At 52.4% G+C, this 16,857-nt stretch overlaps 2 protein-coding genes across 3 annotated transcripts; both read left to right on the top strand.

The window, feature by feature from the left end:
- Positions 1-1,087: 1,087 nt before the first annotated feature.
- LOC128792474 (flavin-containing monooxygenase 1-like) lies at positions 1,088-8,773 on the top strand. 2 transcript variants are annotated; one of them, XM_053950926.1, is made up of 9 exons: positions 1,088-1,135; positions 2,571-2,735; positions 3,350-3,538; positions 3,622-3,784; positions 4,141-4,283; positions 4,572-4,771; positions 5,273-5,628; positions 6,193-6,265; positions 7,427-8,773. In XM_053950926.1, exons 2-9 carry the CDS (start codon positions 2,610-2,612, stop codon positions 7,767-7,769), a joined length of 1,593 nt encoding a protein of 530 aa, XP_053806901.1. In that variant the 5' UTR covers positions 1,088-1,135; positions 2,571-2,609; the 3' UTR covers positions 7,770-8,773. The 2 variants fall into 2 exon arrangements, with proteins under 2 accessions (XP_053806901.1, XP_053806903.1); XM_053950928.1 differs by lacking the exons at positions 1,088-1,135; positions 2,571-2,735 and having other exon boundaries at positions 3,384-3,538; positions 4,206-4,283.
- Positions 8,774-10,156: 1,383 nt separating this feature from the next.
- LOC128791910 (dimethylaniline monooxygenase [N-oxide-forming] 2-like) lies at positions 10,157-16,857 on the top strand. The gene is made up of 8 exons (XM_053949831.1): positions 10,157-10,664; positions 11,622-11,810; positions 12,455-12,617; positions 12,972-13,117; positions 13,890-14,089; positions 14,272-14,624; positions 14,831-14,900; positions 16,161-16,857. The coding sequence occupies exons 1-8, from the start codon at positions 10,401-10,403 to the stop codon at positions 16,546-16,548; spliced, it is 1,773 nt and encodes a 590-aa protein (XP_053805806.1). The 5' UTR covers positions 10,157-10,400; the 3' UTR covers positions 16,549-16,857.

The raw sequence follows: 16,857 nt of genomic DNA, 5'->3' as shown, positions 1-16,857 counted from the left end.
GGATACTTTATTTACCACCCACCTTCTGTTCTGCAGACCTTGGATGGGTTTTTCTCCTTCCCCCTTGTGGACTCCTTGGTTATTCAAACTGCTGAAAGAGCTGGTACCAAATCTGGGGCCATTGTCCTGGAAGTGTCTTTATCAGTGACAAGGTGAGGCCTTAATGGGGCTGGCAGCTCTGAGTGTGTCCGCTGCACTCACTCTGTGAGTTTTGCTGTCACCCCCATGGCACAAATATCTTTGTCTTTTTCTAAACACTTTAGGTTTTCCTAAAGACCCAGTCCTCCATCAACTCTCTCTCCATGGCTTCTATGTTCTCCATGCCCAGCTGGATTCATTTGCAGGCATTTCATACTTTTTCACCAGTCATGCCTAAATGAATATATTTAGGGGTGACATAATTAATGTCACCCCTAAATATATTGAATATATATATTGAAATATATATATTATTTCAATATATGTATTGAAAGATATTGAATATCTGACTATCCAAAGCCACCCTTAGGGTTTCCATGATCATTTACTCCTGAGAGATACCTGGATAGGCTCCATGTTCTGCACTGATGTTTCAGCCAATAGTTGCCCTTTCAGTGTGCCTGGTACACGGGTTTTGTGGCCATTCATGCTCTCTCAGGTGGCAGGGGCAGCCTCCTGCCCAGCCGTGGCACTGTTGGTGTGGCTGGTGGCACAGCGTGGCCTCCGAGCCCCACGAGCAGTGACCACCAAGCCACTCTCTGTCCTCGAAGGTGCCTCGGGTGCAAAGCCCTGACAAACCCCTGCCGTTTGTCTGCAGCTTCAGCCCCTTTTTGGCAAGCAGCCACGGGGCAAGTGAAAACCTGCCTCAGCTGGAGCTGCCCCCTGACCCACGGGTGCCCCTGGCACGACTGCGGGGCACAGCTGGAGCACTGCAGTCCCTGCCACCCCTTCAGGGATCACCAGCTGGGCTGCCCAGGGCCAGCAGGACACTCAGCCACTCCTCCCACAGCGAGTTGTGTAACTGCTCTGGGAGAGGGGTGGCTGCCTGCCCTCCCTGCCCTGCCGAGCTCCGCGTCTCGCCTATAAATCCCGAGCGAGGGGGACCCTCCCTTCCCACAGCAGAGGTGACGCAGAGCACAGCTGCCTGGAGCTGGAGGTAAGTGTTCCCAGAAGGCTGAGAAACCTTTCCTTCCCTCCCTCTGCCACACCTGGGCTCTCCTGCGTTTGGCTGCTTGCAGGGTTAGCGTGGAAAGCGTGGCAGGAGCAGGCGCAGGGTGGCAGAATTGGTATTTCTTGGGTGTTATTTGTAGCTTGTCCACAAGAAGGTAGGGAATCAAATAGCAAATGTAAGTAGGTGTTTGTGATATAAGTTAGCTCCCACCATGCAAAAAGAAAAGCCTCCCCCCAAAACAGTTAACAGTGAGCAGCTCATGCTAGTGGTTTCTTGCTTTACAAAGGAAAAAGTCCAGGTTTGTGGCTGAAAGTTTTGCTTTGTGGCTGAAAGTTGAAATAGTTCTGGACAATTTGTGGGTTTTAGAAAATACTGTGTCCAACCCCATTTTTTTACTGAAGACTTTTTTTTTTTTTTCTTTTTCCTGATGATTACACCATCCTCTGTGTCTGGTGGGAGCTGAAAGCATTTCTCAGGCCAGAGGAACTGGTACCACCCATAGTGACATCCTGCCATGCTGAATTAATAACTCACTTGAGCAGGGTGCTCCCTCCAGCCCTGGGCTTAAACCACAGATTGCAGCAGCACCCCCAGGGCACCTGTGTGGGGGTCCTGGCTCTGGAACTGTCCAGCCCAAGCCACGGAGCCTGGCCATCATCCCTTGTTTTATTGCCTGGCACTAGCAGGGATTGGGATCCATCATCCTCACTGGGGGCTTTGTAGGGCTGGATGTCAACCCAGGGGCTGTTGCCTTTCAAGCCCTGGGGTGGAGCTGCTTTCAGCCCTGCAAGAGACACAAAATCACCCTCAACCCAAGGTGTGCCACACCTGCAGCCCCCCTGTCAGCCTCAATGGCCATGTCAAAGCCAGCATCATCTTCTCTGTGGATGGGGGACAGGACCTTGTGTCAGAGAGGCACAGATTGAAGAGTTCCAGTGTATTTTTTTATTTTTTTCTTCTGAGAGAGGCAGGAGCAGATATCCAAAGATAAAATACAGTGCATTTTCAGTTCCAGTGCATATTTTTTCTTCTGAGAGAGGCAGGGGCAGATATCCAAAGATAAAATACAAATATTTGCAAGTCTGATAAGGCAGGATAATGTAAACCCAGCTTGTAAATAAAAACTGGCAGTGAATTGTGGCTCAACTACATTCTTTCAAAGCCAGTTTCCAGGGCAGCTGCTGGGGTTTGAAAGCAGCCCAGGGATACTGGAAAAGTAGAGAGATTTTTAAAATAAAGGGGAAAAAAAGAAGAAAACTATTAATTAAGACCTTTAATCTAACTTGTAAACGACGAGCCCAGAATGCTGGTAAATGGAATGACGTTTGGGGGTAGCACATAGGGAGATTCCCTATGGAGGGCATGCCAGGAGCTGCCCCCAGAGATGATGTGTGATGATCACGTGTGGGGTTTCTTCCAGCCCTTCTGACAGCCTGGGAGCCTGGCAGAGCCTGCAGGGATGAGAGTGGCCGTGGTGGGCGCGGGGGTCAGCGGGCTGGCAGCCACCAAGTGCTGCCTGGCCGAGGGGCTGGAGCCCACCTGCTTCGAGCAGAGCCAGGACATCGGGGGGCTCTGGCGCTACACGGTGAGCCTGGGGGCCTGTGCTCCTCCCTGCCACTGCAGAGATGGACACACCACACACTTGTGCAGAGACAACAATGGCTTCTTCTTTATTACAAGTTGTTCTTGAGTTTTATACCCTTAACAAAGTGGGATCTTAAGTCATTAGTTACATCAAAACAGCTCATTATATTCATTGGACAAAGCGATAGCTCGCTGTATTTTATGGGTACAAAGCAATTAATGCCAATAATTAATTGGTAAGAGTTTACAACAAATTATTAAGGCACATAGGCTGCTCACTAAGGCACGGATCCTCGCACTGTAAATATCCCTTTTGTGTCTATTTTATTGGTTTCCATGCTAGCAGCCTTGCTTTCTTCCTTCCTATGGATAAACTCATATTTTATCAATTTCTTCTTCTGTTAGCTCAGTCGTTTGGCCTGCAGACCAGCTGCTAAGCCAGTCCACACCTCCCCTCGGCAGCTGCAGCTTTGCAGGGTTATGGGATGGTTGGAGTGGGTGTGGAGGGCTGTGAGGGCTTGCTGGGCGCTGAGCTGCACCCCCTGAGGCCAGGGCAGCGGGGGGACAGTCCCCAGCCCGGGCACAGGGCTGATGCAGCCCGGGGTGCTGTGTCAGGAGCACATCGAGGCCGGCCGGCCGAGCCTTTATCCGTCAGTCATCAGCAACACCTCCAAGGAGATGTCTGCCTTCTCCGACTTCCCCTTCCCTGAGCACTTCCCGGTGTTCCTGCCCAATGCCCTGCTCCTGGACTACCTCCGGCGCTACGCCGAGCACTTCAGCCTGCGGGAGCACATCAGATTTGGGGTGAGTGATGGGTGCCCTGCACTGCCCTGCTCCCCACCCGTGCTGGGTGCCCGTGCTGACTTTGCTTCACTCCCACGTTTCAGACCACCGTTGTTAGCATCCGTAAGCACCCCGACTTTGCCACCACGGGCCGGTGGAATGTGGTCACAGAGGCGGAGGGGAAGCAGACATCGCACGTCTTCGATGCTGTTATGGTTTGCAGCGGCAGTTTCTCAGAGCCATCCCTCCCCCTGCAGTGTTTTCCTGGTATAGTATAGGGCTGCCTGTGGTTACCTGCTTCAGGGGCTGGGTAGGGAAGATTTAGGGCTTATTTGGGGAAAATCCTCCCTTTCTTTTCTTGCTTCTGCTTTCCAAACCTGCTGGCATCAACAGCAATACCTTCTCGTGCTTCAGCAGCTTTGTCTCTGAGGCCCCATTTTGGAGAGGAAGCATCAATTAATTCTGGGTGCATGGGATGGAGGGCTGGATCTCCCCGAGACCTTGGTGGCCAGAGATTGCACTCCCTTGCTCTTGCCATGTAGATTGTTTTTTTTACACCAGTTCTCCCAGCCAAATTCACAAATGCTCGAGTACTTCAAAGCTCTGCTCCTTTTTCCCCCAAGGCATGGAGAGGTTTCGAGGGCAGTACTTCCACAGCCGGCAGTACAAGCATCCTGACGTGTTCCAGGGCAAGCATGTCCTCGTGGTGGGCATGGGCAACTCAGGAGCGGACATCGCAGTGGAGGCCAGTCGTGTCGCTGCAAAGGTGCCACCACCCTGCCACCCCAGGGCTGTGGGGAGAGGGACACTGGGGACAGTAGCTCAGCGTGCTGTCATCGCAGGGACGTGGTGTACAAACAGTCTTTCTGAGCCTGAACTCAAGCTGGTTTTCTTCTTGTCTCCTGTTTCACCTCCATCACCAGCAGCCAGGAGAAATTAAAGATGCTGTTGCTGCTTTTCCATTGCACAGCTGTCTGCGCCATGCCCCTCTGAGTTTCTTTATAAAGGAAAAGCAGCAAACTCACCACCTGAACCATTGGTTCTTCTCTTCCAGGTGACCATTAGCACCACTCGAGGAGCCTGGCTGCTCAGCCGTGTGTTTGAGCACGGCTACCCGTGGGATATGATTTTAAACACTCGCCTTATGAGCCTGATCAAAACCAACCTCCCCAGACCCCTTTCATGGTGGTTGATTAATTATAAGGTGAACCGGTGGTTCAGCCATGAAAACTATGGCCTTCAGCCAGAGAACAGGTACTTCTTGGTGGTGCCCATCCCATGCAGACGGGCTTGTGGTGTGGGCAGGGGAAGATATTCAGCAACCAGCATCAACCAATGCCCAGACTGGGGTGATCTCCAATGGGGAGGAGAAAATAGCTGTAGCTCCCTTAAGTGGTGAAAGGTTGGGCATGCTGGAAAAGCCCAGGAAGGCTAAGAGGAGTTTTCCTTGTGAGTGTCTCTGGGTAATGAGGAGAAGGAAGGCTTAAAGCACAGATCAGCTCTGGAAAGAGATGATTTAAAGAGTAACTGAGTGAAGGGAATAAGGCGGCAGGAGATGTCCGTGAATCACTCACGCTGTGGGACAGGATGACATTGGTGACACGTGTCGTTGTTTGGAGGTGGGGGGCAGGGCTGTTTGCTCAGAGAAAATGACACCAGGAGGTGTGAGTTGGTGGGCCTGGCGGGAGAAGGAGCAGGGGACCAGCAAAGGCTTGTTTGTGGTGCCCCACTCTCAGAGCCCCTGGCTCTCCACAGCTGGCTGGTGCGGGAGCCCCTGCTGAACGACGACCTCCCAAGCTACATCCTGACAGGCAGGATCACCATCAGGCCGGGCGTGAAGGAGTTCAAGGACAACTCAGTCCTTTTCCACAACTGCCCTGAGGAGGAGCCCGTCGATATTGTTGTCTTCTGCACGGGCTACACCATCTCCTTCCCCTTCCTAGAAGAATCCGTCGTCAGGGTGGAAAACAAGCACGCGTCCCTCTACAAATACGTGTTCCCAACCCACCTGCACCAGCCCACCCTGGCTGTCCTTGGGCTGATTAAGCCCCTTGGAGGCATCATGCCCGTGTCAGAGATGCAGGCACGCTGGGTGAGCCGTGTCTTCAAAGGTAGGGGAGCAAATGTGAGCCCTCCTGTGCCCCAAAATGCAGCTCAGACAAAACTGGACACGTTTTATCCCTCCAGCCAGGGAGATCCCAGAGCTAAGGAGTTCAGAGCACATTTCCAAGGCTCAGACTTCCCAAGTTATTTCTCTTCAGCTAAGCTACAGCAACATGAGCGAGGAAAGAAACCTACTGGTGTTTTGTTTGGGGTTTTTAATAAAAATACTAAGAATAACCTCGTGGAGGGCTGGGTCAGGACTACTCCATGATGATGAGAAGCTCCGGGGTTCCTCTTTGGGATGATCCTCTCTGCGGCTTGCACAGCCCATCTGACCCCAGACCACCTGCCTGTGCCCTGACAGCACACATCTGTAAGAGCAGGAGGAGGTGTGGGTCAATTTGGAGTACTGGAGGGCTGGTTTCGGGCAGGACTGCCACTGCCAAATAAACTGCCAGCAATGAGACTTTCCTGCCCTCCCAGGGAAGGGATTCCCACATTTTGCATCACCGAATGAGTTCACAGCTCCCCCAGGAGTTAAGCCTGGCAGGGTGCTCTCCTCTCTCTTCCAGGCTTGTGTCAGTTGCCTCCCCAGTCTGTCATGGAGAAGGAAGTAAATGAGAAGAAGAAAAACCAAATCCAATGGTAAGTCATTCCCCAGAGCCCCAAAGGTTTTTTGATGGATTGAAAAACGTCTGGAGTTTTTGGGGCAGCGACACACGGGCTCTCACTCTGCGCCTGTTCCCTGCATGACAGAGGAGAGGGGAGGATTCCTGGATCCGGCTTCCCCTTTACTCACTTGCAAAGAGCCAATGTAACCTTTGATTTAACATTGATATTTTGCCTGTTGGTGGCAGGAAGAAATTAATTCAGGGTACTCAAGGCTAAAGCTTGCTTGGGAGTTGGGGAAGAACACCAGGATCCCCAGGGACTGAGGGATAAAATGGCAGAGAAATTAATGGTAATAAATGCAGAGTAATTCAGCTGGGGGGGAGGAAAAGCCAACCCACAAGCAATGAGGTGTACACACAGATTGGCTCATCTCACAGCATGGAGACCTGACTCACTGTGAACAGGTGTCTGAGCACGCTGGTGTGTGGTTCACAGGCCAGCAAAAGGCTAGAAAGGATTAGGGAATGAATGAGCCGGTCCCAGGAATCTGGGTGATCCATAAATCCGTGGTTCACTTAAATAGCTATAGGAGAAAAGGTACAGAAGAGTGAAGTACAGAATGGCACAGAACAACTGCTGTACAATACAGGGCTAAGTGGACGTGGGCTTTGTCAGACCTCTGGAGGTGGGACACGAAGCTGTGAATTCTGCAGAGAAGGTGGACTGGAAGCAGTTCTCCAAATCACTGTGTGTTCTTGCAACATTTGGTGAAAATGAACGTGAGGGACACTAAAGGGTGCCACCTTTCTTGTGCTGCACATGACTTTTCTGCAAAAAGCAGAGAGATCTGCGTTTGAGGGGTTTTTTGTTTGTTTCTTTTGAAAAATACCCAAAACTGCTTTGCCAAAATCTGTTAACAAATATTCACCAAGGGGAAGGCGGGGAACAGGTGCAACTTGTGAGTGAGGAAGAGAAAGACTGAAGGAGCCAGCATCACTTTACAGGTGCTGTGTCATGGGCAGGATTTGTGTCACAGGTTCCCACTGCACCTACATCCAGTCCTTTCCTAAAAAGAGCCCAGTTGCATTCCAGATGCAGTAACACCAAGGATGCAGAGCATCTCCACCCCAGTTCCTCTAAGCCCTGCTGATACCAACCTCCCTCCTGCCTCTTTCTCTTCTCTGGTTCATTCAGGTTTGGTCTGACCTTTGACGAAGTCCTGAAAACCGAGTGGCTGGTGTACCTGGACACGCTGGCCTCCTTCATCGGTGCCAAGCCCAGCGTGCTGGGGCTGCTCTGCACAGACCCTTGGCTGGCTCTCACCATCTTCTTCGGGCCCTGCTCCCCCTACCAGTACCGCCTGGGGGGTCCTGGGCGCTGGGAGGGGGCACGGCAGGCCATCCTCACCCAGTGGGACCGCGTCCTAAAGCCCACAAGAACACGAGTCCCTGCTGGCTCCTCCAGCTCTTTCCCTTGTCTCCTGACTGTGGTGGGATTCCTTCTGCTCCTGGCTGCTGTGATTTTTGGTTTCCAGTAGCTTTTATTGGGTTTTATTGTTTTTGTCCTGAGGGATTTTATCTCAGGTCAGACAGCTCCTCAGTGTGCCAAGGGACTGGGGAAAAGGATTTCAGTAGATGGCAACAAACTTTAATCTACAACCTGCAGCATAAACCTCCCTCAGCTCCAGCCCAACCCCAAGCCCAGCTTTGCAGACCTCATTAGCCACCTATTGTAAATGCAGGTGAACCCAGTGGGAAGAAATGCTGATGTCTGACTCCAGTTCAGAAGGCTGAATGATTTCTTTATTGTAACTATGCTATAATACATTAATATACTATTTAAAGGAGATACTAAAACTACAAACTTACTTGTTGTAACTACTATATCTACCTGCCTGCAACTCGTGACCCTCCTCGCCAGAGTCCAGCCACAGGTGGATTGGATTGGCCATCAGGCTCAAACAATCCTCACTAGACTCTAATTAAGCAATCACCCCAGGTAAACAATTCTCTAAACACGTTCCACGTGAGAAAAACAAGGAGCAGAAATAGAAATTGTTTTCTCTTTCTTCTCTCTGTGTTCCTCTATGAAAAATCCTGAGAGAGACAAGAATGTGCCTGCCACAGCCAGGGATGGTAGCCTTGCCCAAGTGTCTGTTGCCCCTCTGCTCTCCTGCCTGCTGCCAGGAGCACAGCAGGGGTTGGTGGCATAATTGTGCCTGGATCACTCAAGACAGGATGCAGAAAGGACAAGCCCAGCAAAAGTGGTGGTGTGTCACAGGAGCAAGAGTGCCCAGGAATTACCTGGGCTGTGTACACAGGTCAGGCTGTCCCCTTCTCCAAACCTAAACACTGTGACCCCAAAACCCCAGCTGGGGTTGAACTGGTGCATCTTTGTCACACGGGAGCCTGTGGGGCTGAGCACTCCTGGCTTTGCTTCCCTGCGTGCCCCACCACTGGACAATCCTGAGGCTTTGTTTTGTGTGCGGAGAGACTTTAAATGAATAAAAGCTCAGTGGCTGTGGCAGCAGTGTGCTGCAGATGCCTCTCTGTCCTTTCTTTGTGTGCATGGGAAGAGCTGGGGGGGACAGCCTGTGTCTGAGTCGGGGCTGTGCCTCCAATTGCTGTGGGCAGCTCACAAGGCTGGGGCTCTCAGGGCTTTCCCTGAACCCCTAAAATGAGGCTGCACAGTGCCCCGTGTCCCACATCCACACTGTCTGCTGGCCAAGGGAGCGTGTTCTGCTGATCTCCTGGGGATGCCAGGGGAACACGAGCCCAGCACAGGCACCACAAAAGGGGATAGATCAGGACAATCCCACGCTGCTTCCTGGGCTGGAGCCATGACAAGTAACAGTGTGGGAATCCCTGCAAGCGTGTTCCCTTCGGGATTATCTCTGAATATTCACCTGGCACTGCCACAGGGAGGTTGAGAACTTTCTTCCAGTGCATTTAAGCCCACAGGGCGGGGGAATGCAGGTGTAAAGGTCAGTGGTGCGAGAACTGTGGCGAGCTGCCTGGACTTCAGCCTTCCCTTCAATCCACGGCCAGAGAAACTCCAGGGAAATCCGGCCGAGGGCAGAGCAGCGAAGGTGCAGTGCTGTCCCCCAAGGTTTGCTCCTCGCTTCTTTTGGGGGCATTTGGCAGGGTTTAAAAGTGGGCAGACGGCTCTCTAGGGTTTTGGCATTCGCTGCTGGCTTTGCCTTGCTGCTGGGTGGGGGGAAAGGGGTGTTGCAGGGACCCTCTGGAGTAAAACCATCTGCAGGCAGCATTGGAAAAGTGGGGTGATTTGAGCACCCTGAGCTTGCCAGCCCTTTCCTGAAGCCAAAGAAGGCTCCAGAAATGAGGCAGGTGACTGTGGGCATGTCCTGCCCTGTTCCTGCAGATCAAGGAGTGGCTCAGGCCAGGCTTGTGGATGCCAAAGGGGTTGTTTTGCACCTCCCTCATTTTTCCCTAGCTTTCTTCAGTTTCCTCCAGTTTCTATTTATGTTAACTTACTTTTTGACACAAAACCGATAGAAAAAGTTATAACTTACTCTTTCTGCAAACCCTGCAGTAGCAGTATTTCTTATCTAATCAAAGTTCACGTGGGTTCATTTTTTCCTAGTTTCTTTGCTTTCCAGTCAAGCTTGGTGCAGCTCAGTTTACACACCCCAGCTTTGAGTTCCTCCCATTTATACCCAGCGTTTCCCGGGTTTCTTACCTTTTGTATATCCTGTAATCCCAGCCTTGCTTTCACAGAGCTGTCTAACTTCTGAATGGCTGTGCCGTGCTCCTGCTCAGTCAGGCATTGCTTTGCTTTTTTCCCTCTTTTTAAACCCTTTTTGTTTTCAAGAGATTGCTCTTTAATGGGAAGTTAAAAAGGAAAGCGTGAAAACGAGCCAGCTTAGCTGGAGTCGCTTCTCCCGAAGGTTTCAGGAAGATCGCTTTGTGCAGGCAGAAGAAGATAGCTGCACTTTCTTTGCATGCCCTGGTTTGGGCTGGAAAAGAGAATAAATTGAAGCGGCAGAACAGCGAGGTTTGAAAGTGCCTCTTTTTTCATCCCATGGAGGAGGGAGATTCCTGGACCCCCAGAGTGGGTTTAGCACAGCAGGAAGGGTCATGAGCAGGACGTGTGCACAGCACTTGTGCCAGCAGCTGGCCATGGCTTTCTCCCAGGAGAGTTTTCCTTCATGGACACCTGCAGCCAGAGCAGACCAGGGGTGTTTTGCTGGGGATGGGAAGAAGGGACTGGTTCTGCTGCTGCCAGGGCTGTTGTGTTTCCAGCTGCTCTCACAGCAGCCTGTCACCTGCTGCAGGCCAGCATGGTCCGGCGCGTGGCCGTGATCGGGGCCGGGGCTGCGGGCTTGGCCTCTGTCAAGTGCTGCCTGGATGAGGGGCTGGAGCCCACCTGCTTCGAGAGCAGCGAGGACATCGGCGGCGTCTGGCACTACACGGTCAGTGCCCTCTGGGTTTGTCCCCGGGTGTGTCCCCTTCCTTGGATGCTCTCGGACGGCAGCAATGAGGAAAGGGTGGCCACGCCCTCAGGGACTGTCCCTGTCCCACTCATGGGGCTCCTCCTGACTGGAGGATGGAGAAGGAAATGGAGGGTGTGGGAAATGGATGGAGTTTTGCACCTTAGATAAAGGAGCTTTGCAAAATAGGTTTATCTCCATTGATTGCTATAGTGACAATTTCAGTGATTGTGCCTTGCGTACCTCACTGTACACGGCAAACTATAAACAAAAGCCATCAAAGAAGTTTTTTCCGTTCAAGAGAGAGGGGGAAATGTGGGAAATGGATTTATAGAAAATTCTCAAAACCTGGCAGAAGGCTCACACAGTGTGCATCTGTATGCAAACCTTGAGATAAGAAATGCTGACTTAGAAATGCCATGGAATAGGACAGACATTGTCGAGAGAGAAATGGAGTTAGAAACAAGTTTCAAAGGATGGCCTTGCAAATAAGACTAAATACTTTGGAGAAACAGAACTATTTCTCCAAAGAAAGATGCATTGTAGTAGGATTTATGAGGGGTAATTTTAGATTACTGGCTTTCAGGCATCTACAGCATGGTGTGGCAAAAACTGATAGGCCAAGAAATGGCTATAGGGTATTGTAATTAAGAAATAATTGGCTTCTGATTGTAATAATGAGAATTATAACATCTGTATTGTCTCATCCTTCACGTGAGACTGAAAATGGAATAAAAGTTTTTAAAACACCTCTCAGTTGCCCCACCTCTGGGTCAGAAAAGGGCTTAATCCAACAGAGGGAGCAGTAACGATTGTCTCCAGGTGCTAGTCCTGGCTTATTCCTTGTACCAAAATGTGAGGAAGAAAAATGCTCATATACTTGATGGGCAGAAAGTCTTCCCCTGCACACCTGGAAACATCACCACTGGCTTTACACAGGACTCCACAGACAGCAGGAGGGTCACTGTGTACCGCTCAGTCATCACCAACACCTCCAAGGAGATGTCCTGCTTCAGCGACTTCCCCTTCCCCGAGGATTTTCCCAATTACCTGCCCCACAGCCTGGTCCTGGAATACCTCAGGATGTACGCCCGGCACTTTGACCTCCTGCAGCACGTACACTTCCAGGTGAGCAGGGACCCCAAAGCCACGGGGAGAAGAGCCATGGGTAGCTGCAGATTGGAGGTGGGATGGGACAAGGCCGGGTGCCAGCCCGCAAGGACCACGTGCCTTTTGCGTCCTGAACGCAGCCTTTAAGCCCCACGTTTTAAATAAGGCTGGTTTAACACAGGCTTGCCCCCCAGGGCCATCAGCAGGGGAAAGGTGCAGGATGGGGTTTAACAGCTTGACACGCAGCTCCCCAGGGACCCAGCCTGCTCCCAGCAGCCCCAGCCTTTCACAGGCACGTCTGAAACACGGCGTGGTCCCTGACTGTCGTTGTTGAAGCAGGGACGGGAATGAAATTACTCCATCGTCAGAAGGCAAAGAATGAGCGTTTATTTAAAGTACATCGCTCTTTTATAGAGAACATAGTGAAGACTAATTCCATTGGTCTTAAAGTAAAAACGTTTCGCCTGATTGGTACACTGGACTTAGGTCAATGTGGCAGAACATATCTATAAACAATATGAACAGAAAACAAGATAACAGATGGTTTACATTCCTCCCAGACTTCTTCCCAGGCTTAGCCTGGCAGAAATCTTTTTCTTTTCTCTCTGACTGAACTGAGAATATCCATACCTGACTGCTGTTCTGTTGGGCTTCTGTGCAAGACAACAGTTCTCAGCGTGAGGAAGCGCCCAGATTTCAGCACCTCAGGTCAGTGGGAGGTGGTCACCAAGACCCACGGTGTCCGTGAGTCCCACGTCTTCGACGCTGTCATGGTTTGCACCGGCCACTACCAGGAGCCCTACTTGCCATTGGCTTCTTTCCCAGGTAAGCCCTGTCCCAGCAGTGGGCTTGCCCCGCAGGGTTTCCCCCAGCACCCATGGGATTTTGCTCAGCGAGCCTGCCTGCTCCGTGAATCCCCCATGCTGGAGCAGGCAGGACCCTGACCCCGTGGAAATGTTGGGGGGCATTGCAGGGAATGGGAAAAGCACCTTGTAAAGGTGCAGCCAGGCTTTTCCCTTGGGATTTGCAAAGCAAAGCTGAGCTGAGGAGGTACAGGGGACTTACATGGGCTTCTCAGCTGCCAGGGGAGGTGGGAGCGGGGCTGCAGAGGATCTGGGCACAAGGCTGGGGCGAGTAAATGGATCTGGCAGCAGGAGATGCTCCCTGCTCTCTGCCTAGGCATTGAAAGTCGCTTCAAAGGCCAGCGCCTGCACAGCCGGGAGTACAGAGATGTGCAGGACTTCCGAGGAAAGCGCGTCCTGGTGGTTGGCATCGGCAACACCGGCGGTGACCTCTCTGTGGAGCTGAGCCGTGTGGCTGCCAAGGTACAGCTCCATGGTGGTCCAGACAGGACCTCTGAGAGCCAGTGGCTCTGATGCCTTGTGAAGGCTGACCTAGAACAGAGACTACACAGAGCTAAAGAATAAAGCAGGGATTTATTAGGAGGCCTCAATGGATCCACCTTGGGCAGCACAACCCACAATGATCACAAAATGCACGACCAGTCACAGGGTCTCTCACTTTTGTATGTTTTGGTCCATTTGCATATTGGGGTTAATTGTCCAATTACAGCTTTAGCCCATGCAGTCCCATCCTTCTTGTTTTTCTCTCTTCAGCCCACGTTGTTTGTTCTCTTGGGCCTGAGATTTGGATCATTTGTCCTTGGTCCCCAGCTGGAGAAGGAATTGTTTTGTCTCCCTGCTCTGTGCAGAGAGCTCAGCATCCCATAATGTGAAGCCCAAACCCACACACTAAAGCAGCACAGAATCTGAAAAATAGAAAAGCTAAAACCTGAGGCATGAGCTCAAGGTACCACAGGGAGCTTTTCCCCCAGGTTCCTCAACAAATTCCACTTCTCACAGAGGGCAGTTGAAGAAGCTTTGCAACTCCTGGAGAGTTTGGGCTGCCTGAGGACTGGCAACTGAGCAGCTGTGGGAACTTCATCAAAGCCACCCAAGCTGTTTGGTTCATCTGGATGTCATCTCCTTCCCTTGGGTTAACTCTGTGTTGGCTCAAGTGCAGGAGATGGGATTTGCCACTCAGGGCAAAACCAACAAGATGCCTGGGCAGGAGGCTGAGACCTGCCTTTCCCCCCAGGTGTTCCTCAGCAGCAGGAGCCACACGTGGGTCATCAGCCGAGTCTCAGACCACGGCTTCCCCTTGGACATGGTCAGCACCACCCGCTTCAACTCCCTCCTGGAGTGGCTTCTCCCATCAGCCCTCACAAGGAGGATCAAGTTTCGGAAGTTCAATTCATGGTTCAACCACACAAACTATGGCTTGGCTTCCAGCAAGAGGTGTTTTTCCTGATTGTTTTGTTGGGTGCTCAGGGGGTCTTTATAATATGAAATGCTTAATTTTCAGTTTTGGGGGATAATTGTGGAATAGCAAACCCTTGGAGGGGAATTCTGACCATAAAAAAGTCATTTTAAGTCCCTCCCAGATGCTAACGCTGCTGCCCTCTTTTCCCTGCTGCAAGCTCCAAATTTAAGGTGATTGTCAATGAAGAGCTGCCATTCTGCCTCCTCTCTGGGACTGTGGTGTTGAAGCCAAACGTGAAGGAGTTCACTGAAAGCTCCGCTGTTTTCGAAGATGGGACAACCGAAGAAAACATTGACGTGGTGCTCTTTGCCACAGGCTACAACTTTTCCTTCCCCTTCCTCGAGGAGCCTGTTCGCAGCGCCATCAACGACAACCGTTCCCTCTACAACTGCATCTTCCCTCCCCAGCTGGAAAAGCCCACGCTGGCCATCATTGGCTTGATCCAGCTGACGGGCTCCATTATGGTGGGATCAGAAATGCAGGCTCGCTGGGTGACAGGGGTCTTTGCAGGTAGGACATGGGGGAGATCTTCTGGGTGGGAGGCTTGGGGCAGCCTGACCTGCTGCCCACAGAGCTTAGGGCACATTTCAGCTCCGTGGGCAGCCTCTGCCCACCAGCCTCATCCCACACCTCGGGAAAGGTGCTGGGACCTTGGGAAGGGGCTGACCATTTTCTCTTAAGGTGCTGCTGGAGCTCACTGGTTTCTCTGTTCTCAGGCTGGAACAAGCTGCCTCCCCCCCGCAGGATGATGGCTGAGGTTTTGAAGAGGAAGCCACCAGTCAAAAGGTGTGTGATGCTCCTGCACTCGGGATGAGACGGGTTCTGTGTGCCAGGATAAGCTCAGGGAAGGGGGGGACTCGATGGCAGACATGGGAGGCAACTTCATTTATTACCTCACCACCCGCAGCGAGCTGGGAAAATGCTTCCTGTATGGAACAAGACACCATAAGCTTCTCTGGAGAGGTTTATGACAAGATCAGGGCCTGCAGCTCCCCTTCCCTCTCTTCCCATCTCCTTTGCTCCCTCCCTTTCTCTCCCGTTCTCTGGAGATCCCCCTCTGCCAGGCCTCCGAGCCATGTCCTTGTTCCCAGCACGTCGAGGTGAAGCTTTGGTTTCCTCCAGACTGAGGGTGCCATCTCGTGGCTTCTCCCTCCCAAATCCGGGCGGTGGGGAGGGCTGGGATCCATCCAGAGCCCCCCGTGGAGCTGGGCAGTGTGGGAGGTGACAGTTTGCGTCACTTTTTGGCGGGTCAAGACAGCCTGCCTCGATGGCACTGGGGTTTTACAGGAGGTGGAGATGTGTCCACGAGGATGTGGGATGCATGATGATGATGATGGAGCAAGGAGAGGACCCTGGGGCTGGGTCTGCCAGCAGGGCAGGGCTGGCTCGTGGGACACTGGGGAAAAGCTGGGACAAAACAGAGCCACAGGGATAATGACCAGGAGCCCCAATGACTGCACCACGGTGCTGTTACACAGAAATATGGAAATTTCTGTTGCACAGAAATATGGAAGCCTGAGGTGCAAGGGAAAAAAAACTTGAGGCTGTCTCAAATTTTCCTGAAGCAGATCAGCATGTCCTTCCATCTGTGAGGGAGATAAGGTTTCAAGCAGAGAAATCCTGGAGGTCCCTCCCAGCATGGGAAGCTTTCTGCATTTCCCAGCTTTTCCCTGTCCTCTTGGCATCCTTATCTCTGAAAGTCTACATCTCTACACCAGCCAAATCCACACCCCTGAACCTTGGGGAAGGACGGAGCAGCATTGTGGCATTACAGTGCTGCTACTGCTAAGTTAGAGCTGATTTTGAAGCCACAACTATGCTGCAGAGACAAAACAAGCTCCTGCTTATCCCCTGCCCCCAGGAACTGCTGGCACCAACCCCACAGAGGCTCTTTCTGGGTCTTTGGCTTTGTTTGGGGCTAAGCGAGCTCTGCCCCAGGGACTGGGGCTCACCTGATGCCTGAGCCCGAGGCCTTTGCTTTCCACGGAGCTGGGAACTGAGACAGGACGGTGCCATCTGACTTCTGTTTCTCGTGTCCCATTGAAGGAATCCGTCTGAGAGGGAGAACCTGAAGATGAGTTTTATCAGCTACGTGGACAAAATCGCTGCGTGTGCTGGCGTCAAGCCCAGCGTGTCGAGGCTGCTGCTGACAGACCCCCAGCTGGGCCTGGCCATCTTTTTTGGGCCCTGCTCCCCCTACCAGTACCGGCTGGTGGGACGGGGCAGGTGGAGCGGGGCCAGAGCTGCCATCCTGACCCAGCGGCAGCGCTCGCTGAAGCCCCTGAGAACGCGCCTGCTGGCTGACAGCTCCAGCAGCTCCTCGGGCTGGTGCTGGATGTGCCTCCTGGCTCTGCCAGCAGCTCTCGCAGCAGCTTGGCTCTTCTCTAAATTCCCCCAGCCAGGCTGGAGCCCGCGGGCAGGTCCCCAGCTGTAGAAGGAAGTGGAGAGACGCGATGTGGGGACGGCGCAAAGCTGTGCCGGGTGCTGCCAGAGGGCTGGAGCTGGCACCGGCAGGAGCCTGGACCCTGGGGCTGCGTGTGTCCAGCCACCTCCTGCTGATGTTTCACCAAAGGTGACACAGAGTGCTCACCCTGAACCACTCTGGGGTGAACTGCTGAGCATGAGGCCAGCCTTCCTCCCCTCTACTCCCTGAAACCACCTTGAGATTTCGTGAAACATGAACCGTCGAGAGCCGCTTCTGGGACGTGAAGGAGGGAGCCAGAAATAAACCTCACAGATCTGG

The sequence above is a fragment of the Vidua chalybeata genome, chromosome 9 (genome assembly GCF_026979565.1).
Source record: "Vidua chalybeata isolate OUT-0048 chromosome 9, bVidCha1 merged haplotype, whole genome shotgun sequence".
NCBI classification, from domain to species: Eukaryota; Metazoa; Chordata; class Aves; order Passeriformes; family Viduidae; genus Vidua; species Vidua chalybeata.
Note: the sequence above shows the minus strand (reverse complement) of the source record. Positions and strands in the feature narration are given on the sequence as shown.

Bases quoted from the DNA above. Each gene is read 5' to 3' on its own strand.
- LOC128792474 (XM_053950926.1), top strand. From the start codon at position 2,610: ATGAGAGTGGCCGTGGTGGGCGCGGGGGTCAGCGGGCTGGCAGCCACC. The intron at 3,785-4,140 runs GTATAGTATAGG...TTTTCCCCCAAG, and splicing joins CCCCCTGCAGTGTTTTCCTG to GCATGGAGAGGTTTCGAGGG. The intron at 4,772-5,272 runs GTACTTCTTGGT...GGCTCTCCACAG, and splicing joins GGCCTTCAGCCAGAGAACAG to CTGGCTGGTGCGGGAGCCCC.
- LOC128791910 (XM_053949831.1), top strand. From the start codon at position 10,401: ATGGACACCTGCAGCCAGAGCAGACCAGGGGTGTTTTGCTGGGGATGG. The intron at 10,665-11,621 runs GTCAGTGCCCTC...GGCTTTACACAG, and splicing joins GCGGCGTCTGGCACTACACG to GACTCCACAGACAGCAGGAG. The intron at 14,090-14,271 runs GTGTTTTTCCTG...CCCTGCTGCAAG, and splicing joins GGCTTGGCTTCCAGCAAGAG to CTCCAAATTTAAGGTGATTG.